Source organism: Protopterus annectens, chromosome 1.part0 (genome assembly GCF_019279795.1).
Source record: "Protopterus annectens isolate FY-2018-M chromosome 1.part0, PAN1.0, whole genome shotgun sequence".
Taxonomy (NCBI): domain Eukaryota; kingdom Metazoa; phylum Chordata; order Ceratodontiformes; family Protopteridae; genus Protopterus; species Protopterus annectens.
Window position 1 is genome coordinate 104,301,988 of NC_056725.1, and position 27,025 is coordinate 104,329,012.

At 39.4% G+C, this 27,025-nt stretch overlaps 1 protein-coding gene across 1 annotated transcript in view; it reads right to left on the reverse strand.

Annotated features, from left to right (window-relative positions):
- LOC122814817 overlaps positions 1-27,025 on the reverse strand; it is a 405,132-nt gene that overhangs the window by 357,017 nt on the left and 21,090 nt on the right. The window contains exon 2 of the mRNA XM_044087134.1: positions 562-648. Within this exon, the coding sequence (XP_043943069.1) occupies positions 562-648 (87 nt within the window). The remainder of the gene's footprint in view (positions 1-561; positions 649-27,025) is intronic.

The window sequence follows — 27,025 nt, forward strand, 5'->3', positions numbered from 1 at the left end:
GCTGCTTTTCATACGTGTGGTGTACACACACGCACACACACACACACACACACACACACACACACACACACACACACACACACACACACACACACACACATATATATATATGCATACATACAAAATACTTCCATGTTTGTGTGTGAATGTGCAGCATTTACATGCATGTATTTCTGTTAGTATATATACATGTGGGAGGAGCATGTGACTGTCAAAAAGCACCACAACCAATGTTTTTACCCAGAGTGAAGTGATCTTGAAGTTGATTGTACTATGTAGGAATGTGGAGCCATAGTTCAAATGAAAAGAGATTGGGGGACTGCCTCTACAGACAATTATTTTTTTGTTAATACCTGAAGGTAATCTACCTTTATGAAGATCTCTTTTAGCATAGTAGTTTCAGTGACGCAAGCATCAGTGGCTCTCATTTCAACAAAATGTCTGATGGCGTCCAATGATCCTGTCTAGCAATCATTACAACAAACTGCAATCCAATGAAAAGCATTTCTTGTTTTCATCTCGAGGAACAGTTTAATTTACTGGATGGAAGTTCACTCTTACCTGCCACTGGCTTACAGCCTGAGTTATTGGAAACATGGAACTGAAGGATTCCGAAAAGGCATTCTTCATGGGTACTGAATGTATGATCTGTTTTAAAAGCAGTAATAAAATTAATTGGAATATGGCATATTTAACCATTTCTCCTTCATAGCAATTATTTGTGTATAAATCATAGACTTTGATGAACACTGACTACAAGCATGTAATCCAGTTTGTTCAGTAAATGCCCCTACAGTAATCAGTCTACCCCAAATAGCCACATCCTTCTACTGCTATTGCAAATAATGCCTTCTTCTATGCCTGCTTCATGCATTCCTTAACTCCTCCATCAGAAAGATTGCCATCTTTATCTATTTCTCTAATGAGGAAGAAATAATTTACTAAATTTACCTTGAAGTACTCCATATTCTCCTTTTGTCCTTTTACTTTGAGTATTTCAGTTGTAAACATATGTATGCATCTTTTTTCCTTACACATGTGGGGGAGTCTTCGTGACCCCTACAGTAATTACGTACTTTATTATAAGATCTCCTTCACTCATTTATGTTGTATATTTGTATAGATTTACAACTGTATGCTTCATTATAACTTTGATTGTATTATGTTCATTGGCTAAATTCCATTGGACCTGCAGCCTTTTCTTATGGGAACTGTGAGGCATTGTTTATACTCACTTGCTGATGAGAACAGTCTATTAAATAATTATTTTCCTAACAAGCCATGTACCTTTGGTATCCACTTCCCTACTGACTATAACCATTGAACAAAATGTACAAATAATAATAATAATAACAATAAAAGTGCAGATAATATTTATACAAATGCACATACATCTATATGTACATATAATTGGAATGACCTGTAGAATACTTGTAATAAATTGTCCCTCCACCTGCTCCCTAAACCTAAACCTAAAATCTTCCCCACTTTATATACCTAACCCCCTCCTGCTCCCTTATCCTAAAACCCTATTCCTGTCCATTGCCTTTATCTACACTCTCAGCCCCTCCCACTGACTCATCATGGTTGACTCACTTACCTTGCTTGAACTCGAATAATATGTTTGAGTAAGCTGTGGCAACTGCTTGCCTGAACTCATATTTGAGTTTGAGCTAAAGTCAATCAGCAGCCTTTCTGAGCTACAAGACATTGGAGTCAGTGGCTTTGAGACAGTATCTTCAAGTACTTGGAACTCAAGAATCTATAGTACACCCATGAAGCATTTTTTTGCAGCTAGAGAAATGGACACGAGCACAAACCTTCCTAATGGAAATCTGAGCTCCTAAAAGTGGAGGCATTAAAAGAAATATATGGACCAAATAGAGATAAAGGCCTTTCATGCAGTATTTGCATTGGTGGGGCTTTAGTTCCTGAAGAACAAACTGCATTCTAAGAATATCTGATCTTTCAAGTTTATAACTATCGCTGTTGAAAAAAGTGTTATATTGTAGTCAATGTCTTGCTCTTTTTGAATTTGTTTTAAAGGCTTGCAACAAGTGTCAGATATATATATATATATATATATATATATATATATATATATATATATATATATATATATATATATGGGTCTACTTTTGTTTTGTTGAATTTCATTTCACCACGACCACTTGGCTGAAAACTCATTTCACTGAATTTAATTTCACTGAACTGCAGTTAGTATATATGGCACTGTGTAAAGTACTGTAAGGCAAGTAAAAGGTACATGCCCTTTTCCCCACTGTAGTGCGATCCTGGAGTTAGTATATATAGTTATGGGGGGTGGGGGCACAGCCCCACATATTGGAGGGTGTGGGGAGTGTTGCCCCCCCACTTAGTTTGAGTACATATTGTCTTCTGGAGAGAGTTAGCCATTGGTGTTGTAACTATGCACGTCTGTTGTTTAAAATGTATTGTTTTGAAGTTTCTGGTAAAATACAATATAAAACAAGGTGGGGGCTATGCCCCCCATTGTGGGGGGCTGTGCCCCCCCAGCTATATATACTAACTCCAGGATTGCACTACAGTGTGGAAAAGGCCATATACCTTTTATTTGCCTTACAGTACTCTGCACAGTGCCATATGTACTAAGTTCAGTACAGTGAAATGAGATTCAGTGAAATGTGTTTTCAGTAATTTGTATTTTCAACGATGTGGTCGGGGTAAAATGAAAATTCAGTGAAATGAAATTCAACAAAACAAAGTAGACCTATATATACATATATATATATATATATATATATATATATATATATATATATATATGTGTGTGTGTGTGTGTGTGTGTGTGTACATGTATAGAGAAAGGTAGATATAGACAGATAGATATAATATGTGGACATTTATATTGACATATTTAGTTTTAAACATATAGATATAGATGTAAATATATGTATGTGTGCACGCATGTGTATATGTCAATTCAACTTAATTCAACATATCGAAACATAACTGATGTATCTAAACACACTTCATCTAACACAGCATAACTCAAAAAAAAATTAAGAAAAAAATGCTTTTGATGGGGATCAAGCCCCCACACCCTCCTAAATTGTATATAGCCACTTCATGGTCACACAACAGTGGAAGAAAGGGAAAAAAAATACTGGAAGTGCACCAAGATTTACACAATACAGCACACAATAATAGGTTCATAGGTTCATAGGTTCATACTAGGCTATCTGCCCTAGGGCATTTATAAGCCTAGCCAGAGTTGTGTGGCTTTCACCACCCCTTAGGTTGAAGAATACTATACCCATTAGTTTGCCGTGCCTCTATCCAACAGTGATACAGAGATGATCCCCGGGGTAAACCTACGATCTCCCATCCACTGGTCAAGATTCCTCTTGAACAGAGCCAGCGAGGTGCTCTGTCTCACATGGACCGGGATTCAGTTCCACAGCATAGGGTGTCTCTGGGTGATGAATCTGTCCCTCTAGCACATCCTATTTATATCCGTGTTGAGGTTTAAGTCTCTTGCTCTTGTGGCTCTGGTGGATTTGGATTTTTTGAGGTGGAGCATGTCCATTAATTCCGGGTTGGACATGGCCTTGTATGTCAGGCACAGGTCACCTCTGATCAGACGGTATGTGACTGAATAGAGCTGGAGTTTCTTCAGTCGGGCAGCATATGGCATATTTTTGAGCCCCTTTATCCTTTTGGTGAGGAACTTTTGGGGTCTTTCCAATTGCTGCAGGTGTCGGGTAAGATACATTCCGAATGGGGCATTGTACTCAATCATTGGTCTGATAAGTGAAGAGTACAGGGGAACAATGACCTCCCTTGATCTGGATGTGAATCCCTTCACAATCAGGTGGGCAATGTAGAAGGTCCTCCTAACCACTTTGGCAATGTGAGTGTCAAAAGAAAGGTTACTGTCAACTTGGGTCCCCAGGTCCCTGATAACCTCTTCTGTGCTTAATGGATTGCCACCTATGTGGTAACTTGGGGTTACCTTGTTTTACCAAAGGGTATGACTATACATTTTTTGGTGTTTAGCTTAAGGCCATGGCTCTGGCACCAGTTATCCGTTTCTATGAGACCTCTCTGAAGGATATCTGTGTCTGATGGATTTTCAACTATGGCGCACAGTTTGCAGTCATCTGCAAACTTTGTCAGCCACAATCCTCCTATGTTTGCCTGCACTTCTGAAAAGTAGATGCCGAACAAGAGGGGGCCCAGGACTGAGCCCTGTGGGACACCGCTTGTGACCGGCTTGGAGTCTGACATGGCACCAGCAACTCTAACCCTGTGGGTTCTGTCCTTGAGCCAGTTTGCAACCCATCTTGTGACATATGGGTTTACATTTAAGCTGGTGAGCTTTTCTATGATACCCGAGTGGGGTATTGTGTCGAAAGCTTTTGCAAGGTCAAGGTAGGCTGTGTGAACTGCCTTACCCTCATCAATGGCCTTGGTGACTGTTTCAAAAAAGTCGACCAAGTTCAAGAGGCATGATCTGCCCTTGACAAAGCCGAATTGGGTAGGATCCAATGTCTGTAGGTCCCCATATCTTTATTTATGAGTTCCATTATGATCCTCTCCATAGCTTTGCAGACCAGGCTTGTTAAGCTTATGGGGAAGTAATTACCAGGGTCTGTAGAAGCACCGCCTTTGTGGAGTGGGACCACAGTTGCCGTACACCACTCTTTGGGTACGTATCCTGTGGTAAGGCTAAGATTAAACAGCAGCCTTATGTGTGGGTTTAGTTCCTCATTGAGTTTGTGTAGCACACAGCCGGGGACACCATCCGGTCCCATTGATGCTGTGTTTTTAGCTTTAGAGAGAGCAGCTCTCACCTGGGCATTTGAGATGATTGGGAGGCTACACTCTGCTGGGATAGATATTTCTCCTTTTGGGGGGGAGGGGAGAAATTTTCACTGAACCTGTCTGCCAGTATGTTTGCAATGTCTGTGGGTTCAGTGATTTTTGTATCATTTTGGACTAATTCTGAGGATATCTGGGAGTTTCCACCCAGATTTCTAACATAGCTAAAGAAGGCCTTATGATTGTCTTTTGAGTCCTTGGCGATTTTTCTCTCAAAGTTGGCCTTGGATGATTTTATGAGTGATCGTAGTTTTTTACTAGTATTGATCAGAGATGTCTTCCCTTTTAGGGATTTTGCTCTATCTTGTAGTAGCTTTCTCCTCTTGTTGTAAAGTTTGTTTATGGCTGGGGTCCACCAGATCGGGCGCTTGTCTTTGGTGGAAAGGGTCTTGATTTTATTTGGAATTGCTTGATCCATGCAATCCTGGAGGTGCTCGTAGAAAGCATTTGTAAGGAATTCAGCAGTGTGGGTTGTGGTTTCCAATGGCTCAGGGGCCTTGAAGGATACCACACCAGTCTTAAGAAGTGTGAAGTTGGCTTTTGAGAAGTTCTTCACTGTGGTCTTTTTTGTTGGGGGTGTGGGCGGGATGTGGATCTCCAGTGAGATTAGTTTATGGTCTGATCTCACCAATGAGGGATATACTTCCGGTGTGGAGCATTTTGTCCCCATGTTTGTGATGATCAGGTCTAGTATATTTTCACCTCTTGTGGGAATGGTGACAAGTTGTTCCATAGCATTTGAGTTTATGAACTCCAGGAACCTTTGGGCTAGGGTATTGGGGCTTGAGTAATGTTCCCAGTCTATGTTTGGGTAGTTGAAGTCACCCAATATGATGGTGTTTGGAGAGACATTTATACTCTCCAGTGTCTTCAGGAAGGCTGTGTGGGGTTCCTGAGTTTGAGAGGGTGGCCTGTAACATGCTACAAACTGTAGAGCAGTTTTGCCTATGGTTAATTGAACCTGAATGGTCTCTGATGCTTCGTGAGTTGCCACCAGCCTGGAGGTGTGGGTATCCTTGATGAATATGGATACACCTCCTCCTTTTGTGGTACGGTCTGGGTTTTGGGGCGGAGCATGATATGAGGTAAAACCTGATAGTGCCGGGGTGCTCTCAGGAGCCTTGAACCAGGTTTCAGTCACACCACAGACATCGATGTTCTCCATACTGAGGAGGGCTTCGAGGGCGTGCATCTTGAGATTTAGACTTCTGGCATTGGGCAGCATTACCCTTAGTTTTTTTCCATTATTGTTTTCTAGGGCGGTGGGTTTAGAATTTGAGCCTTGTCTAAAAAAGGCACTATGGGGGTGGCAAGAGCCTTTGCCAATATCCGAAACCCAGGGTGACAGGTGCAAGCCGTCCCTTGCGAAGCAGCATGGCTTGTCAAGCATGTCATTCCAGGCAGACAGACATTGGATCCCCTTAGAATGACACCAGAAATTAAGCCAATTATTAAAACTGATCATTTTGTCTCTGTATTGTGGCATCATTCTTGGTGAAGGTAGGATACTGCTCAGGGTCAGGGTCATACCAGCCTGGGCTACATAATCTGAGAGCTCCTTTATGTCTCTTTTCATGTAGTCCAGGGAGGTACGTCTCAGGTCATTCACACCGGCATGATATGACTATCAAACCACAGCATTACTTATAAGCCTACAAGAAAACATATACAATTTATCGTAAATCAAAAACATTCCTTAATATCAGTGTTATACTGCAACTGGTAAAATAGTCTGAAGAATATCATTAGATCAACTGTGATTAGATCACTTTTTTATGCAACTTATGGTTAGATAAAGTAATAGTTGGATCACTAATAACCCTACACCATATCATAACACCATTAATACAACAATCAAAGCTTTTTTGTTAAAACATATGCTAAATGTATGTTTAAAACAATCATTGGAATAGATTGTAGGCCTCACTATATGATTGCATTATCACCACATGCTGACCAAATTTAAAACTGCAAACAACAAAATGCCTCACAGTTCCAAATGATATACAACAATGTTTAATATAAAACATATAAATATGATAATTAAATAAATTATTAATATTTTACTTTCACTATGTAGACCGTATATAATACCAGTGATATGCTCCAAAGTTCCAAAAGTAATAGAATCATATTTGAAATAAGACATATATATAAATACTGCTAATAATTAAACTAACAAATTTAGATTGGGGTTTGTATAGTGGTTAATGAATTTACCTCACAGACAGTAGGTGCAGGGTTCAATTTTCACTTTTAAAAGTAGAATTGGCTAGGCCTAAAATGTCCCACTAAGAAGCTTGCCTAGTACATACCTATGAGCCAAATTATTAATATTGTAATTATTCAATACATGGAATATTTTCTTATTCTTTCCTCTTTTCCCATTAGGGGTCACCACAGTGGAACAACAGTTTGCAGAACAATTGGCAGTGGAGTTTTACAGTGTCGAGTTGCCAGACCAGCAACCAACCTTCCACAAAAGGCACACACATACACCTAGGGCCAATTTAGAGTGTCCAATCCATCTGTAGCATGTCTTTGTAATGGTAGAGGAAACTGGAGCACCCAGAAGAAACTCACACAGACTCCACACAGAAGGCAACCCAACTGAGAATAGAATTAGAGACCCTTTAGCTGTGAGATGGCAACATTAACCACAGCACCATCATGGCTGCCAACATGACTGTTTAATATAATTACTTATATGATTAGTAAATTCAAAAAATAAGTATTTACTTTACCAATTAAATAATGTATTTTAATCCTGGATGAACTTAGCCCCCAAATTAATTATTCACGTGGACCCCTTATCTATGTAGAGTAGTCTTTCTATATTATTTAAGTTATATTGTAACTCCATCAATAGCTGCAAAATTAAATAATGCTCTTCCCAGTTTATTTTCTCTTAAGTGTTTTTGGTTTCCAATACCATAAAAGGAATAGACTCCATTCCCAAGTGAAGGTACAATTAGACTGTTAGAAATTAGTTTTGTTTCAGTCATTGATATTAGCTAAAAGAGCTTTTCTCAGCCCCTGAAATGTGCCCAGAAGTTCTTCCATTTGTAGTTCATATGGGGTTACATGTATTGGTAGCATATTTAAGTACAATTGTAAGCTCTTTCTTATTAGTCCTGTTGCTCCTACTGCTATTGGAACAGTCTGGGTAGCCTTCTTCAACATTGATCTAATTTTTTCTTGCAAATCCTGGTATTTTCTGACTTTGTGTCTCTCTGTACATAAGACCCTATAATCACTGGGTGTATCAGTTTCAATGATCAATGCTTCTTCATCTTCTTTCGGGTTTTCCCAGTTAGGGGTTGCCACAGCAGATCAACTGTCCGCTCATGATTGGCAGTGGAGTTTTACTGTGTCGAGTTGCTAGCCCGGCACCCAACCTTCCACGGAAGGCACACACATGTACTCAGGCCTAAGGCCAATTTGGAGTATCCAATCCACCTACAGCATATCTTTGAGATTTGGGAGGAAACCGGAGCACCTGGAGGAAACCCACGAGACCACAGGGAGGACATGCAGACTCCGCACAGAAGGCACCCCAGCCAAGGATTGAACCAGAGAACCTCTTGCTGTGAGGCAGCAACACTAACCGCTGCACCACTGTGGCCGTCCTTCAATGATCGATGCTACTTTTGCTTTTTTTTTTTTTTTTGGACTACCATATCTGGTTTTCTTGCATGTATTTTTGAACTGTTGGTAATGGGTGATCCCAAATGATAAAATAAAACAAGGTATGGCTGCTATCCAGAGGTCCCAGTTCCAGGAAAAAAAAAACAAACAATAGCGAGAATACAGGACGAGACCACCACTACTGCATACATAAAAGTTCCAAGATTTTATTGAAAAAAAAAATGAGCGCTTTCACGTGCTGAGCACTGCACGCTTCTTCAGATTTCACTTTATCAGTTGGTATACAATTCTTAAGTATACTAACTAATTCTCTTTAATTAGAATCAATCAAGCAATAATCAAATAAATCAAGTAATTCAAATAACCATAGTAACTGTTAAACATTAAAACAGCTAATTAAGCATACTGCTAGCCTAGACTATTCATGACAGAATGCTGTGCTAGCAAATACTAAAGCTTAATATAATACATGAGTTATGCATAAATCAAATATGATGCATATAATAAATATATAATAAATAAATATATATATATATATATATATATATATATATATATATATATATATATATATATATAAACATAAAAAATAATAATAAATTCATATAGAAATTATTAGATGTGGTATTTATTAAATAACTTAATATTTACGGGCAACTAACACCGGCTTAATACTAACAAATTGATTTAAGCCTGGTTCTAAATGTGCTCGTAGTTTAAAGACCCAACATAGTTCAATAGATTCTAAATAGTTCTTATTATTCCCCCCTCTCTTATTTTTATTCACTATCTGTAATACCCTAAATTCAAAAGTGTGATTTGGATAATTATTTACATGTTTTGCTAGGGCATTCATTTGATTATTTCTTCTTATATCATATAAGTGATTGTACATCCTATCTTTTAACTTTCTGGAAGTCATACCTACATAAAATACTGAGCAATGTGCGCAAGTTGCCAGATAAATAAGATTTTCATCCTCGCAGCTAGCATAAAATTTTGGTATAAATCTATAATTAATAACAGGATGGATAAAATTGTGTTCCTTTGAAATAAATTTGCACATGTTACATCTATTGCAAGGAAATGTACCCAGCCTATTTTTATTTCTAATAGTATGACTAGACTTAGTTTTGAAAGTGTTCAATACATAGGATCCTTCTCAGATTCTTACTAATTCTATATGTAAAGCAAGGAATACTACCTACTATATTCTGAACCTTGGGGTCAACAGTAAGTACCTGCCAGTTCTTCTTAATGATGTCTGTGATATTCTTATTGTCATTGGTATATCTAGTTATGAACGTTATCTTGGCATCTTTGCCTATATTCATCCAATCTCCTCTATAACTAGTGACTCCTTTAATATTATTGCCTCTATCTTCAGAGACATTCAAAACAGATTCTTTAATCCTGCTTAACATGGAGTCAGGATAATCTCTATCCAACAATAAAACATGCATAAGATCAAGTTGTCGTTGCTTAATTAAAGCATCTGTGCAGGTCCTGATAATTCTAAAATATTGTCCCTTCACTATATTGGAAAAAACAAACCTAGGATGCATGCTACTAAAGTGCAGTAGTTCATTTTTCCAACAAGGCTTTCTGTATAATGCCGTAGAAATATTGCCCTGACTATCTTTTATTATGCTTATATCTAAAAAATCCACTTTATTAGGTGAAAATTCAAGGGAAAATCTTAAAAAATCAGTAGTTGATTCTAAATAATTAATAAAAGCATACAGTTCATCTATACTGCCTTTCCAAAAAAATAGGATGTCATCAACAAATCTTCTGTATAATAAAACATTCTTATAGTATGAACTGTCAAACATAAAACTTCTCTCCCATTGATGTACTACCAGATTTGCATATGAATTTGCACATGGGGTCGCCATAGCGACTCCCCACTTCTGTGCATACAACATATCTCTATAAAGAAATACATTATTAGATAATACAAGTTCTAAAAGTGTGCAAATCAAATAACTTGTTCATTGTTGAAACTATCTAATGTACACAAATATTCCCTTATGGCTTCTATACCGAAATCATTAGGAATAGATGTGAACAAATTATTCACATCTAAAGTTACTAATATACAAGAAGATAAGCAACCGACATCATTAGACCAGGTATTTAATTCATTGATCAATTGATAACTATCTTTAAGAATGACAGATATATTTCTCACTATCGGTCCCAGCAAACTTTCCAGGTAACTGGAGATTCTTTCAGTGACCCAACCTTCTCCTACTACTATGGGTCTCATTGGAGGGGGGGGTAAGATACCCTTATGAATCTTTGGCAAGCCTTTTATATAAGGTATCAGTGGAAAATCAACCAAAAAATACTCATATAATTCATGCGTGACTTGTCTACACATTAACAAATCATAAAGGTCATCATACACTCTCTTAACAAGTTTGACCAGATACTCAGAATCAACTTTCAGATATGTATTAGTATCTTGCAACATATCCATCATGGATGTATGGTAATCATCAGTATTAAGTAATACCATACCACCCCCCTTATCAGCTGGCTTTATAGTCAGATCAATGTTATGGGAGAGATTAAATAAAGAAGTCTGCTGTTCCTTATTCAAGTTAAAATAAATACATTTGAGTTCATGTCTCCTAAAGTAGGCATAAATTGTATGAAACAATCCACATTACCTGGAAAAACAGGAACAAAGGAACTTTTGCATTTAAATCTATTTACACATTGCGTGGTGTTGTCATTATTAAACATCAATTTGAGTGCAATTGAGCACCCAAATATGCGCAAATCTGTCAATAATTCACTCAAGTCACTACCTTGTGACGGTATGAAAGATAAACCTTTATATTAACTTCATCATTCTCTATAATGCTTTGTGGTTCATGTTTCCAATACGTCTAATCTACTTCTTTATTGCAGTGGTTGCCCAATCCCCAGTACAAAGATCTTTCATGTTATTGTGCCTTTCAGTATACAGACCTGCTGTATCATATCCAGCAACAACAGGATGTATGACTGTTTCCAGTTTTGTTTACAGAACCTACATTTGACAGTTTCTCCTATATTTTCAATGGACTTTGTAAACTAGTGTGCACATAGTGCACTATCCTAGGCTGCCATTATCAGCCTTTAATCTTTTGGTTTCAGTTCACCTCTCCTTAACCATTCCTGTATGTCTTGGTCAACATGAGGTTGTTCCAGAAAATCTCTATACTTGCCACTGTATTTAAAGAGTTTATAATTTTATTTCCTTCAGTGCTGGTCCTTTTATTTTTTTTCACTTTTATATTTAACTAATATATTCCTCATCCTGTTTCAGTGCAGATAACTAGGGAGTAAAGAAGTAACATTGTTTAAATTCTTGTTTTTTTCACAACATTTTGGGCTAGCCACTTGAAATGTTAGGACTCGCTTTAGTTCAAGATGGCCATTTCTTAGAATATTCCCATTTGGAATATATAAGTTTGGGAGGGGCGCATGCCCACCATATTGGGAGGAGCAGAGGGGTTTGCCCCCAGAAAAAACAAGTTGAAAGGAGAAGAGTGATGCTCAATATTTGCTTTTCTCCTGCATTTCCTGTGCTACAAGTGCCAACATTTCAATAGGGGCACACATTTTGGACATGGGTATCAAAGCTGAGGCAATTATCTGTGGTGATGCTAATTTAGTTTCTATGTCTATTTCCAGATGAATGTTTGAGGTGAGAGGACTACAAAGTTAGTCATTTTGTCTGAGTAGGACCTTGGAGTAAACAGTATTACCTTGGTTTTGCTGGGATTTAAGAGCAACTGTGAGTGGGTTAGGCAGTTTTCAGTTGATGAAAAGACTCCTGGGTGATAGCTTAGAGTGAGGTGAGGGAGGTGGTTGAGCATCATCAGAGTATTGGAAGAGAGTAACAAATGAAGAGATGAAAGTAAGGTTATCAACCAACTAAATAAACAATTAAGGTCCAAGGACAGATTTTAGTTGTACTTCTCTAGATATTGGTGTGAATGTAGAGAAAGCTGATTTCTGTTTAACTGCCTGAATGTGGTTAGAAAGGTAGCTAGTGAACAAATTCCATGTGGAGGAAAAGAAATAAAAGCAGGAAAGGGTGTAAAGGAGATTAGGGTGAGAGACAGTATTGATTGGAAAGGTCAGTGAAGATGAAACAGATGAGTTTATTTCCATTCTCTTCTTGGTAAAGAGTGTTGAGGAAGGATGGTAAGAAAGTAGTCATGCTATGATTGGGTCGAAAGCCATACTGTGTGGATGAAGGAAGGTTGATGGATAGGATGAGTGATCAACTTAGGAACAGGCATGACATTTAAGGATTGTTGATATTGGAGACAGTTTAGCAAGAGGTTGGATGTTTGACATTTCTGTAGAGTTGCCACCTTCTTTTAAGAAAAAAATAAAGGCTTGTTTCCATAAGTTAGGAACAGATATGTTTCAATTAATTAGTACTGATAGAGCATAAGAAGAGAGAGGATTAGTGTCAAGCTTTAGGTATTTTTCTGGAAAATTATCTTCAGCTAGTGTGGATGGTTTCAGCTTGCTAGGGAGTTTCTATATTATTGTGATTGGCACTGGTTGTAGAGTAAAAGTTAAGGACTTTGCTGATTAGGTTGATGGGGAGAGTGGGCTAGTGATAAATGTTGTAGTATTAGTTCGGTCTGTGAGTTAATAAAATAAGGCCTAAATTTAGTTCAATGCAATTACTGTCCAGTTTTGGGAAGAGACTAGGTTATGAAGACGTACCAGGTTGTAGTAGTTTGTTAAAGGCTGACCACTGATAATGTCAGCTGAATGAAAGTTTATTTCCTAGAACTGACATAAATGGAGCAAGCATAATAAAGATACATTTATGTACAGGAGAGTAAGCGTGGGCATGTGTCAGGATGTTAGCATTCAATATTCTCCTTTTGATGACACCATACATATTACTCATCACTTTAAAAGATCCCTAATTACCTAAGCTCGATGTGGTGTCTGCATTTTAGCTTCTTCTAGTTTTCCTGCATGCTTGGCATCTTTTGACAATGTATTTTTGAATGTTTTTTCTACTTTAACGTACCTTTGTTTATGGGTTGTGCTGCAACATGTTCCACTTTTGAGAAATTTAGTATAGCTGTTTAATGGTGTTGGGAACAAAGGTCTCATGTGCAATGTGCAATCCATTATTTGGATAATTTCTTGATTGTAGGCGAGGACAAAAAAAGGCACAAAAGAAGGCCTCATCATTTCAGGATCTATGTCATCAGATTGGGGTGTCTTTAGTTCAAGAAAAAAAAAGAAGTCCAGTAGAACACAATTTTGTTGTTTTTAAGTCTTGACATTGATATCAGTTCTGCTTTATTTAGATTAGCACAGAAGAAGCTGGGAGTTTGGAACTCTCACATCCAATCATTTTTGTTAGCCAATAAAGTGAAAGTGAGTGAGCCAAGTGATGGAATTGGGGGGCGGTCAAATTTTGCTTGTAGGGCTCTCCCCCTATAGTCAGAATTTTAGATAATTAGCTTTTTGGTGGCAGCAAGAACCATCACAGGGTGAAGGTGACCAAGAAAGTGAAATCATGCCACCAGTTATGGTCCATATGTTTGACCAGCTTTAATAGCAGATCATTTCTGGCAGGAGAATTCGGTGGTAAGTGATACTCTGAAAGGTTGAGGTTTTGGAATGGGAGCACGTTTTAAAGGCAATGATTCCCAGTTCCTTGGCAGCCTACTTGGTTATCAGAAAGGAAAACAGACATTACCTTTCTAGCATTTTCAATCAATTTTGAGGCAGCTAGTGCTTTATAGTTTACCTATTAACTTAACCCTCTCTGCCAAACACGTCAGGTAGTTTTAATGTTCTTGCTTATAATCCTTCTAATGCAGGTATTTAGATTTAAAAAGCTAGCCCTAGAGGTAGTAGCTTTGCCCCCTCAGATTTCAGACAAATTGTAGTTAATTGGTGAGGGACAGCTAAATTTGTTTATTGGAATTCTTGGTCTCCCAATACAAGGAGAACTTATGGGATAGCAATTAGGGCTTTTAGAGGCTTTTGGATTAACTAACAAGAGAAAGAGAAATCATGGTCGATCCACCTTTTATTTTACTATTTCACATCCTGTTGGGTGAAGGATGGACCACAGTTTTTTATCTGCAATAAATCTGTCTGCTAAAGCTTGTGGGCTGCAAGATTTCACAAAGCATTGGTTAGGGACGATATAGTTAAAAAGTTGGGTCTAGGCTCAGGGCATGCAACCTGCTTCACACCTGCCCTATCGGTAAATCATTACTAAAAGCTATTTTAAGAAGGAGCCCATGTAGTTTTGCCTGGTTATCACATTTATGCAGTTTGGGCCCTCCTCTTTAATTGGTTTTAGTTGGGGGCATTTCATTATAATGAACTCCTTGAGGGACTAAATTGATCCCAAGTTTCAGCTGTGCAGGATGCTGTATTAGTTCAGATTGCAAGATTTAAGACCGACCATGCAAGTGCTGGTCATCAAGTGATTTTGGAGCAACAGCTATAAACTCCATCAATTGCAGTGGTTCATAACCCTACACAGGCCATCTCGCCCTCATACTCCCTAGAGATCTCAACATTTGTAGGCATAAAGCTTTCTCGGGGTTTATCATGCAAGCGTTATTAGCCCAGTCCTTCAGGATGAGTTGTGCCTCAGAGTTGCACTTGCTGATCAGTCAGTAGAGCTAATTAAGAGGACATGCACATACATAATGTTCTAGCTTCTCATGGTTTGTTTGTCTTTGTTTGCAGGTAGTCTGTGTTTCATTCTAGGACACTTGCTTGTATACCAGTCAACCAGGAGAGCAAGGGTCCAGCAAGATGGAATAAACCTGGGTCTATCTCCTCATATTTCCAAAATAATATGGAAAGGTCTTGCTGGAATGAGTTAGGATCATTTACTGGTAGTGTTATAGAAGGCTGTTGGATGAATAAGTAAGTCACACATCCTTATTCTGCACCTATTGGGTAATGATATTGATAAGTTCCCTAAGGGGAGACTACTTTCTTTTGAGAGAACTGCTTAAGTTTCATAAAGTATTCCCTGGATTTATTATTGTTTGTTCGTCTGTTGTCCCAAGATTAATTATAGCTGCTTGTTCATTTGTTATCCCAAGATTAACATGAGCCAGGAGTCATTAAACTCCACAGCTTTAGATACAGCTAGTAACTTTTTAAATCTTAGAGTTGACTGAGACACTCCTAAGTTGGGTTTTGGAGTTACGGAACATTTAAACTCTGCTTGAAAGGATCCCATTTGTTTTTGGAAAATGATGATGTTGGAGAAGCTGTTATCACCATATTGCTTTGTTATGATTAATATTTAAAAAATGTCAAATAATAATAATATAAATAAAGTGATGGGTAGTATAGTTATCAATTAACAAAATCCTTTTTTAAGGCTTTTTCCTGGTGCTAGTTCAGAATTCTTACTGCCAGGAAAGTGCAGGGGGAGACTGCCTGCTTAGTACCAACTGCACAGCCTTCCCCCCTTTTTATTCCCCCATCCCTTTTCTGGGTCCCTCCAAGTTCAGAACAAGGAATTAATGCTGATTTCATTAATGGTGAAGCGATGTATTAAACTAATAAACTGGTCACAGCATCCATTATCCTGTTTTGTTATTTTGTGAGGGGCAAGTGGGTCAGAAGGGACAAGTGAGGCTGACAGTGTAAGCAGTTTTCTCCCTGTCCCTCAAGAGGTGTATTGCCAGCTTTTAGCTTGCAGAGGTAGAGCATTATTTAATCACTGGCTGCCAGTCTCAACCTATCATTTCTGTAAAGCAAGCTAAAGTTTCACCCTCCCTGTTTTCCCCTTTAGTAAGCAGTTAATGTGTAGCCTTTCCCCATTTTCATCCCCCCCCTTTCCTGGATCACTCCAAGTTCGGAACAAGGAATTGGGAATGGTCTACAAAGTTGCACATGATCCCTGGGCAGTTTGTCGAGGGAATATGGTAGGGATGCCACTCAGCTGGAAGAGAAAAGGCCAGTCCAACAAACCTGTTGTGCTACCTGTTCATCATAGCTTTGGTTATAACTGGGCTTTTAGGCTATTTATGAGTTATGTAGTGTACTGATTTATAGAGTTGATTTTATTAATGGTGAAGTGATGAAATAACCTGGTCATAACATCCATTATTGTGGTTTAGTATTTTGTAGGGGGGAACTGGGGTGGTGGGACAATATTACAGCAGTATTTATTTAATACTTTAGTAATATATCATGCAGTAAATAATGGATTTATCATACCACATCACCAACGTTAAAAGGTGGGAATTTTTGCTGACCTGTTGAGTGCATTCTATACCTTCTTTAATAGGTTCATAGGTTCATAGGTAGGTACTAGGCTATTGGCCCGAAGGCCTACATAAGCCTAGCCAACAAGGTTCCCTGGCTTATGCCACCCAAGAAAGTTATTTTCCTGTGCCACTGTCAAGCAGAGACACAGAAGTGATCCCCGGGGTGAATTTCCTATTTCCCATCCACTCATCAAGATTTTTCTTGAAGAGTGCTAAAGAAGAACTTTGCTTAACATAGATGGGTAGCCTGTTCCAGAGTATGGGAAGTCTCTGGGACAGGAATCTATCCCTCCAGCATGTCCTGTTTATTGTGGTGACAAGGTTTAGGTCCCTAGACCATGTAGTTTGGAGGGATTGGGATTTCTTTAGGTGTAGCATGTCCAAAAGCTCTGGGTTTGACATAGCTTTATATGTTAGGCAGAGATCACCTCGGAGTAGGCGATATGTTATGGAGCAAAGCTGGAGTTTTTTGAGATAGTTAGTGTAGGGCATCTGTTTGAGGCCAGTAATCCACTTTGTGAGGTACTTCTGTGGCCTTTCCAGCTGCTGCAGATGTCTTGTGAGGTACATTCCAAAAGGGGTGTTGTACTCTGTAATGGGTCTAATGAGTGTCAAGTAGAGGGGAACAATGACCTCTTTTTTCCTGGATGAGAACCCTTTTATGATGAGGTATGTCATGTAGAAGGACTTCCTGACTACTATGGCGATGTGACTATCAAAGGACAGACTACTGTCCACCTGGGTCCCAAGGTCTCTTAACACACATTCGGTGTTAAGTAGACTGCTGTCTATGTAGTAGTTCATGGGTACAGAGTTCTTACCAAACGGGATGACAATGCACTTTTTGGCATTGAGCTTGAGGCCATGGCACTGACACCAGGCATCCATCTCAGTGTGGCCCTTCTGTAGGATTTCCACATCATTTGGGGACTCGACTATGGTTCCTAGTTTGCAGTCATCTGTGAACTTCGTTAGCCAGAGGCCTTCTGTGTTAGCCTGTACTTCAGAGAAGTAGATACCAAACAGGAGAGGTGCCAGGACTGAACCCTGTGGTACTCCACTTGTCACTGGTTTGAGGTCAGATTTGGAGTGTGCAACTTTTACAGTATGGGTTCTGTCAGTGAGCCAGTTGGCAACCCATCTTGTGATGTAGAGATTTATACCTAGTTTAGTGAGTTTAACTATAATTCCAGAATGGGGGATGATGTCGAAAGCCTTGACCTGGTCAAGATAGGCTGGGTGAACAACCTTACCCTCATCTACGGCTTTGGTGACTGCCTCAAAGAAGTCAATCAGGTTCAAGAGGCAAGATCTACCTTTCAAAAACCCGAACTGTGTGGGATCCAGAGTTTGGAGGTTACCAATATCTTTGTTTATTAGTTCCATGATGATACGTTCCATGGCCTTGCAGACCAGGCTTGTCAGGCTAATAGGGCGATAGTTTCCTGGATCAGTGGTGGCTCCTCCTTTGTGGAGTGGGATAACTGTTGCTGTACGCCATTCAGTGGGCACAAAGCCTGATGTGAGGCTATGACTGAACATGGTGCTTTGGTGGGGAGCCAGTTCGTTCTGAAGTTCGTGTAAAATGCAGCCTGGGATGTTGTCCGGTCCCATGGATGCTGTGTTTTTGGCTTTAAAGAGTGCAGCTTTTACCTGTGTAGTTGTGATTACAGGGACTCTGCATTCTTCCTGTATAGATATGGGCCATTTAGGGGGTGAGGAGGGGGTAAAGTTAGCACTGAACCAATCTGCCAGAATGTTGGCAATATCAGTTGGTTCTGTAATTTTCGTGCCGTTGTGCTGTAACTCAGAGCAGATCTGGCATTGAGATTCTTGACATAGCTATAGAATGCTTTGGGTTTGTCCTTAGAATCAGTTGCGATTTTGTTTTCATAGCTAGCTTTGGAGGATCTTATAAGGGATCTCAGCTTCTTACTGAGGCTGACCAGGGAGCTCCTCCACTCATGGGATTTTACTCTCTTTTGCAACAATTTCTTCCTTCTGTTGTACAGTTTGTTTATGGCAGGGGACCACTAGATTGGCTTCCTTTCTTTGGAGGATAGCATCTTTGTTCTGTTTGGGATAGCACGATCCATGCACTCGTGTAAGTGCTTATAGACTGCATTTGTGTTGGATTCAGCAGTCATAACTGTATTATCCATCTGCATGGGTGTCATGAAGTTCACCACTTCTGTCTTAAGTAGAATGAAGTTGGCTTTGGAGAAATGTTTTACCATGGTTTCCTTAATGGGGAGTGGGGGCGGGATGTGGATATCAAGGTGATTAGCTTATGGTCAGATTGGACCAACGAGGAGTTGACTTCAGGTGTGGAACACCGGTCACTCATGTTGGTAATGACTAGGTCTAGGATATTGTTGCACCTGGTGGGGTTGTGGATAAGTTGATCCAGGGCATTAGAGTTTATGAATTCCATAAAGCGTTGTGTGAAGGAGTTGGTACATGGGTAGTTTTCCCAGTTAATGGTAGGGTAGTTGAAATCGCCCATTATTAGGGTGTTTGGTTGAACCCTAATATTTTCCAGTACATCAAGAAAAGAGGAGTGGCAATCTTGGGACATGGTGGGAGATCTGTAGCAAGCTACAATTTGGACTGCAGTTTTGCCCAGAGTTAGTTGCACTTGGATAACCTCGGATGCATTATGCTGAGCAACTAGCCTGGAGGTGTGGATATCCTTAATGAATATGGATACACATCTGCCTTTGGTGTTCCTGTCCAGGTTACATGGCCGAAAAGTGTGGTATGAATTATAGCCTGGTAGTGCAGGGGTGCTCTCTGGAGCTTTGAACCAGATCTCAGTCACTGCACAGATATCGATGTTATCCATTTTAAGGAATGCCTTGAGTGAGTACATTTTGAGATTTAGACTTCTAGCATTGAGTAGCATTACCCTCAGTTTTTGCTTGCCTGTTCCTGTTACGGTGGTGAATTTGTCATTTGAACCTTCCCTAAAAAAAGGCACTATAGGGGTGGCAAGAGCCTTAGCCAGTATCTGTAATCCCAGGGGTGACAGGTGCAGGCCATCTCTGACAAAGCATCATGGTCTATCGACCATGTCATCCCAAGCAGACAGATACTGGATCCCCTTAGAACGACACCAGAAGGATAGCCAATTGAAGTCAATCATTTTGTCCTTGTACTGCGGTATCATTCTGGGTGATGGCAGAATGCTACTCAGGACTAGGGTCATACCTGCCTGGGCTACAAGATCAGAGAGCTTTTCCATGTCTTTTTTCATGTAGTCCAGGGAGGTACGTCTCAGGTAATTCACACCAACATAGACAATGACAGAGTCATATTTGTACTTATTGTGGAGTGATCTGAGTGAGTGGGTTATGTGGCTGATCCTGGCGCCTGACAGGCAGCTGACAATAACCTTCTCCTTGTTTAGCCTGGTGAGTGGGACATCAGTGTGCCTGACTATAGAATCACCTATGACTAGTGTGTTGGATACATTGTTTTGCCTTATTGGCTGTTGTTGACTATTATAAACTAGATTTAAGATGTCTAAAACTGCTCCCTGTCACCATTTTTTTCTCATATATTTTAGTCTTTATTTTTCTCAGTCTGCTAGACCCAGTGGTGGCTCCAGATTCCTCACCTTGCCAAGGTACAACAAGGGCACAGTAGCCTGCTAGTAGTGAAGCATGTAGGACTCTTGAAAGCCAAAACTAAACTAAACAAAGATCTCCATACCAATAATGTATATAAATCATGGTAACACCTTACTCAGACCCCATTATTAAAAATGAAAGATCATTTTCCTATGAAAGAAAACAGTTATTGCCATATTTTACAAAGTAGCCAATACACACAGCACAGATAATAAATACAAATGTTTTATGCTCAAGTATTATAGTTCAGATGAAGTGTCAGTATGTTGCAATGTAACAAATTAAGGGGTAGCTAGCATTACAATAGGAGTGCGAAATGTAATGCACAAAACATTTGTGCCTGAGTAAAAGAGAAAAAGGTTTATAACAGAAATTCAGGACCTGAACATTTTACATATTTTTGTAGTATGCATGTATTATAAGGACAGAGATGACCTGCCAGAAATTATAAAATATTTTAAGCAAATCTAAAACATTTTGCCAACATTCACCAACATTCTAGTTCAAAAATGCACATTACCCCAATACAAACACTGGTGAATAGCAAAAATAGTTTAAATGTCAGTAAAGGTTCAATGAAGCACAGGCAAGAGTATTTAGTTAAGAGCTCCTGCTTTATAACGCTAAACACCACAGTAAGACTGTAAAGTAGGGTCTGTCAGCACTTGAAGGATTACAAATTGGAAGCCTTACAAAACATGCATTTCAACTACTTTCTTTTGTTGAGGATTTGCAACTACTTTGAAGAGGTGAGAGCAGTGCTGCAAATACAAATTGGTAGTTCGAGCAAAAAAGTGAAAAAGAAAATCTGTTCAAGATCAGGGGCACCAGAAGCTGCTGAAGGCTAGGGAGTAGGAAGGCAAAAGGGGCACTTAGTGATCTAAAAGGGAAGTTGTTTAGTTGTTTTCTACCATAACAGAAGCATATCTGTGACACAAGATGTGTGTAGTGCAAATATGGGTTACCTTTGGAATGGCTGCACAGAAATTTTATAGAAAATTACAAATTAAGTGAATGTTGCACCTGCATGGTATGTGATCCCGTAGCCATATATTCAAAAGTTAAAGGGAAAAAAAGTATATTAGTGCTATAACACACATGGTGTTGTCACACAGAGTGCAAACACTACAGGACAGTGGTGGGAAGCTGTTAAGCACTTCATTCAGATTGTTAACATTCCAGTCAGACTTTAAAAAAACAGTGTGAATGAAGTGTTTAACAGCTTCCCTCTGCTCAGTTGTGGTAAATGCTGAGTGCTGATAATCCTCTAGTATGTGACTAGAGCTTGACAATAGCAACAGGTGCTTAATAAAAGCTTGATAAGAACATTTCTGATGTAAGAATGATGCTTAACAACCATGCCTTTCCTCCAAATTCAGAGTTTAATTATAGTGATCTGTATACTACAAGTCATTTTCTTTTAAAAATAAGACATAAAATGCATCACAAAACATCTAGATGCTGGCAGAGTCCACAACTCAGTTTGTAGAAATGGATTTTAATACAGGCTTAGTGAGGGCCTCTGCCTTAGACCTACCTATTCTACAAGTGGCCCTGTTCAGAGTTGTGCATGAAGGTTGCTATAGCTTGTGTGTGGAGGTGGTGAAGGCTGGGAACAGTGAGATTATTATTTCTTAACTTTTGCTCACAGTTAAACCTTAGAGGTATGCACAGAAGGTCACTATAACTTGTTTGGGACTAGGGAAAGTGTGGCCATTATTTCTCTAATTTTCTTCACAATTAAACCTCAGAGGTATGCACATAAGGTCACTACAGCTTATATGGGGCTCTGACAGTATGGTAATTGTTGCTTTAACATTTCACACAATGAAATTTCAGAGGTCTGCATACAGGATCAATACAACTTGTGTGGAGGCAGTGTGCTGTCTAGGAACAACAGACTAGACTACATGACTTTGCTCATTTTTTCATTTGTCACACAATTACATAGAAGCAAATACAGGTAGTTAACTGTGTGGGTGGGGGTTAAGGAGGAATATTTTGAATGTAGATCTGAAATCAACCATTTAAAATATGTCACTATATTCTGGGTGTCAGATGTATACACCGACGGTAGCTATCCTTTCGGGGTGGGGGTGAAGATGCAAACTGTATGATGTGTGACAGCAGCAACTTGAAATATATGACTGAGGCCACTTATTCATTCACTTTCATCCCAATCTAACATCAGAGGAATGCTCAGATGGAGACTATCTGTTTTATCATTGGACGGGGAGACAGAGACTGCTCTAAAATATGAGTCCTAATTTATTGGGACAACATTTTTGTCAATTTTGATCATCAAGTCTTGGGCACAACTTATTTTATTCCATAAAAGAATAAAAATAAGACTGAGGTTCTTTACTTATGCTATGATTTTTGTCTAGAATATAATTGCATCAAAAGGCTGTGTGGAAAAGCACTAAATGCACCTAACAGCATTTAGAAATCCATGACTTGTGATGCCCAATCAGTCTCCAGACTATCAAGCTAACTCTGTTACTTCCTCCGCAGTTATTACCATTTACAGAGGGATGAAAGGATGCAGAACGAAAATGAAGAATAAGAATGAATCAATTTCTTTAGCCACTATTTTTATTCAGGCAATCTTTGGCTCAAAGGAGTTGGAAAAAGGCTCTAAAGTGCAACTTAGGGCATCAGGAACCCAGTGGCAGCTGGGGAGCTGAGACCTCTGGCTTAATTTGATTATTTTCTCTTCCTGTATTATGGTGTAGTGTTAACCAGTTAGGATGTATTGAAAGAATGCAGGAGAAATCTGGAAAGTCCAAAGTAATCTGAATAGTGTGGCAAGACCAGGATAGGGGGAAGTAGGGGCACACTAGGGGTATGCAGGGGGACAATGGTCAGCTATATGCCATGGAGTCCTTTTCCTAGGATTTCATAGTTTATCCTTGTTGTGAGGAAATGCACTAAAATCTGAAAATTATGCAGCTGTGTCAAAGGTAGATGCCAAAAAAGTGCAATCCCAGAATGATTAACCAGGAAATAATGAAGATCATTTGTACTTTATATAGGATTTCCAAAAAATGTCCCCAGCCTAGATGATGCATTATTTGTATTCAGTAATATTATACTGAATATGATAAATGATACAGCCCCTGTTAAATCTTAAAGTGTAAGAAAAGCACATCTTTCCTGGATGATAAGTGAATTAAAATAGAAAATGATGTGGGCTCAGTATCTTAAAACTAGGAGCAACTCCTTATGGAATTCATAGAAATAATTAAAAATTGTTGCAAGGCTCTTGTCAAATATAAAAAACAGGATTATGTGAATCTAAAACAGGATGAGTTTGCTTCATTTGAGAATGTCTGGAAAGGAGTGCATCCTTTTTCTGCCCAAGTAAGTCAACTATTCTTTCTCTTTTACCTTCTTCTAAAGGTGAAGTGGTAGGAATTATTTTGGTGCACCACTGTCACCTATCCTCACTTCAATGAAAAACATACCCTGAACCAACTAACTCAGCACAATTCCAGTTTTGACAAAATAGGACAAATATCATGGAAGTCGGAAGTCTTTTGGGGAGGATAAAAACCAAGGCTTCTTGCAGTTCTGAAGGACCAATATTAAGGTTCATAGGATCATAAGAGTTTACTAGGCTATCAGCCCACAGGTCATTTCAAGCCTAGCCGTTTCATCCCAATGTAATGCCACAGATATGCTAGTCAATACCCAGGATTGCATTTAGTAATGACTGCCTGTGTCCAAGAGGGTTTTGGGCACTTTCCCTGGTAAAAATTTACTGTGCCCCATCCACTCATCCAGGTTACTTTTGAACAGTATCAGAGGTGTTCTGTTTCACATGAATTGGTAGCCTATTCCAAAGATGTGTCAATCACTGGGAGACAAATCTGTCCTTCCAACATTTCTTATTTAAGTCACAGGCCATATTTCGGTCTCTGGAATGGGTAGCACTAGTCCCTTTTGATTTATGGATGTGCAGCAAGATCATTAGGTTTGGGTCTGAGATTGCTCTGTAAGCCAGACATAAGTCTTCCCTAAGAAGTGTATACTATACAGAGTACAGTGACAGGGACTCTAGTCAGTCTGTGTGAGGCACATGCTAGAGTCCGTTGATTTTCTTTGTTAGAAACATCTGAGGTCTCTCCAATTGCTACAGATGCTTTGTACTGTACATGCCAAATGGGGTGTTATACTGTATTATGGGTCTGATTAGTGCCAAGTATAGAGGGGTTATAACCTACTTTGCTCTCATGGCAATGCCTTTACTAATCAAGTATGCTAAGTAGAAAACCTTCCTTACTACAGTAGACTCATGGGGGTCTATATTAAAATCTTGAAGTTACGGAACATCGAATACAATATGGTCGACACCATATTGTCAAAGTTCCGTAACTTCAAAATTAAAAAAAAAATGTACACTTTAAATACTTACCTGAACAGCCCCTCTGCGCCCCCACATCCCCCCTGCTACTTAAGTATACCAACTCCAAGGTCACACTTCAATGTAGAATGGTGCGGAAAAGGGAAGACTTCCCTTTCTTGCACTGTAGCACAATCTCGTTGTTGGCATATTTAAGTAGCGGGGGGTGTGGGGGGGGGGGTGCAGAGGGACTTGCCTCCCTGTGTAAATGCTTTAGTTTTTTTTTTTTTGTTTTGTTTTAATAATTTTTTATTAGGGTTCGATGGTTTAATACTTTGATGCATAAAATTTGATCTTTATGCATTCGAAGTATTAAACTTTCGAGGTTATAATATAGACCCGATACATGGTGGTCAAAGTTAAGGTCGCAGTCAACCTGTGATCCCAGATCCCTTACCACTTTGTAGCTACTTAGGGTATTGTTATTGATTTGATAGTGTGAAGGGACATTGCTTTTGCCAAGGGGTATGATGATGCATTTCTTTGAATTCAGTTTGAGACTGACTAAGACACTAGTCATCGGTCTGCGTAAGACCCTCCTGGAGTATGCTAGTTTGCAGTTGTCTGCAAATGTGTTCAGCCACAATCACTTAGTTTTGGCCTGAACGTCTGAGAAGTATATGACAAACAGTAGAGGGCCCAGCACTGACCTTTGTGGCACCCCGCTGGTTGATGTGGAGTCACCTACTTTGATATCATGTGTCTGGTTTGTGAGCCAGTTGGCCACCCATCTTACAACAAAGGGGTTTCCATTCAGTTTGCTAAGTTTATTAGTAATGCCTAAGTGTGGGATTGTGTTGAAAGCCTTTGCCAAGTCAAGGTATGCTGTGCACAGATTTGCCCACATCAATGGCTCTGGTAACATTCTTAAAAAAATCCACCAGATTTAACAGGCAGGATCTTTCCTTGATGAAGCCAAATTAGGTTAGATCCAGGGTTAGAGGTAGCTTATGTCTTTATTTATAAGGTCCATAATGATATGTTCCATGGCCTTACAGATGAGGCTGGTCAGACTTATGGGTCTATAATTCCCTGGCTCTGTTGCTAGGCCACCTTTGTGGAGGGGAATAACTGTTGCTCTTCTCCATTCCACAGGAACAAAGTGTGTGGTCAGGCTGTGATAAAAAGGGTACTTAATGGTGATGCTAGTTCATGTTTTGAACTGTTTAGAAGACAGCCTGGGATGCTATCTGGCCCCATAGAGGCTGTGTCTTTTGCCTTGAGCAAGGTTTTAATGACCTGCTCTTTAGATATGTATGGTGTGAGGGAAGTTTGGGGCAAGGTTTGTGTTAAGTTTGGAGGGGATAAGGAAGTGAAATTTTCACCAAACCTATCTGCTAGCAGGTTTGCTATCTCTGTGGGGTTAGTGTGTGTGATACTGTTAGGCACGAGTTCAGCACATGCTTGGGTCATACCTTTTAGGCTACATACGTAGCTGTAAAAGGGGGGGAGGGCTTGGAATGCATTTATACCTTCCTGTAGGAAGGTATAGTTTGCCTTGGTGAAGTTTTTTAGTCTGACTTCACCCTTTGTGAGTTCAGCTGTTAGTGCCAGCTCGAAGGTGACTGATTTGTGGTCAGATTTAACTAATGAGGGTCCAACAGTTGCAGCAGTGCATCTCTTTGATATGTTATTGAGGACCAGATCTATAACTGGCTATGACTTGACTTGGGGTATTACCCACAGTAACCTGAACTTGGAATAGCTCAATGGAGTTGTCTAGTCTAATTAGATGGGAGGTGAATTTATCTCTAATATTGCTAGAAACACCACCTCCTTATTTTGTGGTCTGAAGGTGTGGAAGGCATTGTAGCCTTGCACATCCGGGGTACTCTCTGAGGCCTTGAACCAGATTTTTGTGACTGCACAGACATCTACATCTTCCAGTTATAGACGTGCTTCCAGGGTATGCAGTTTTTGGTTTAAGTGCCTAACGTTTAGTAGCATGACCCTTATTTTGTTATGATTGGCAAATTTCACACTGGTAAGTTTGTTTTTGAGACCTTGCCTACAAAAGGCACTATGGGGTAGGCAAGAACCTTTGCCAGCAGCAGAAAGCCTAGTGGTGCCAGATGCAAACTGTCTCTGGCAAAGCAGAGAGGTTTATTGACTATGACTTCCCAGGCTGACAGTAAATGTATCCCCTTTGAATGACACCCAAAACTAAGCCAATTATTGAACTC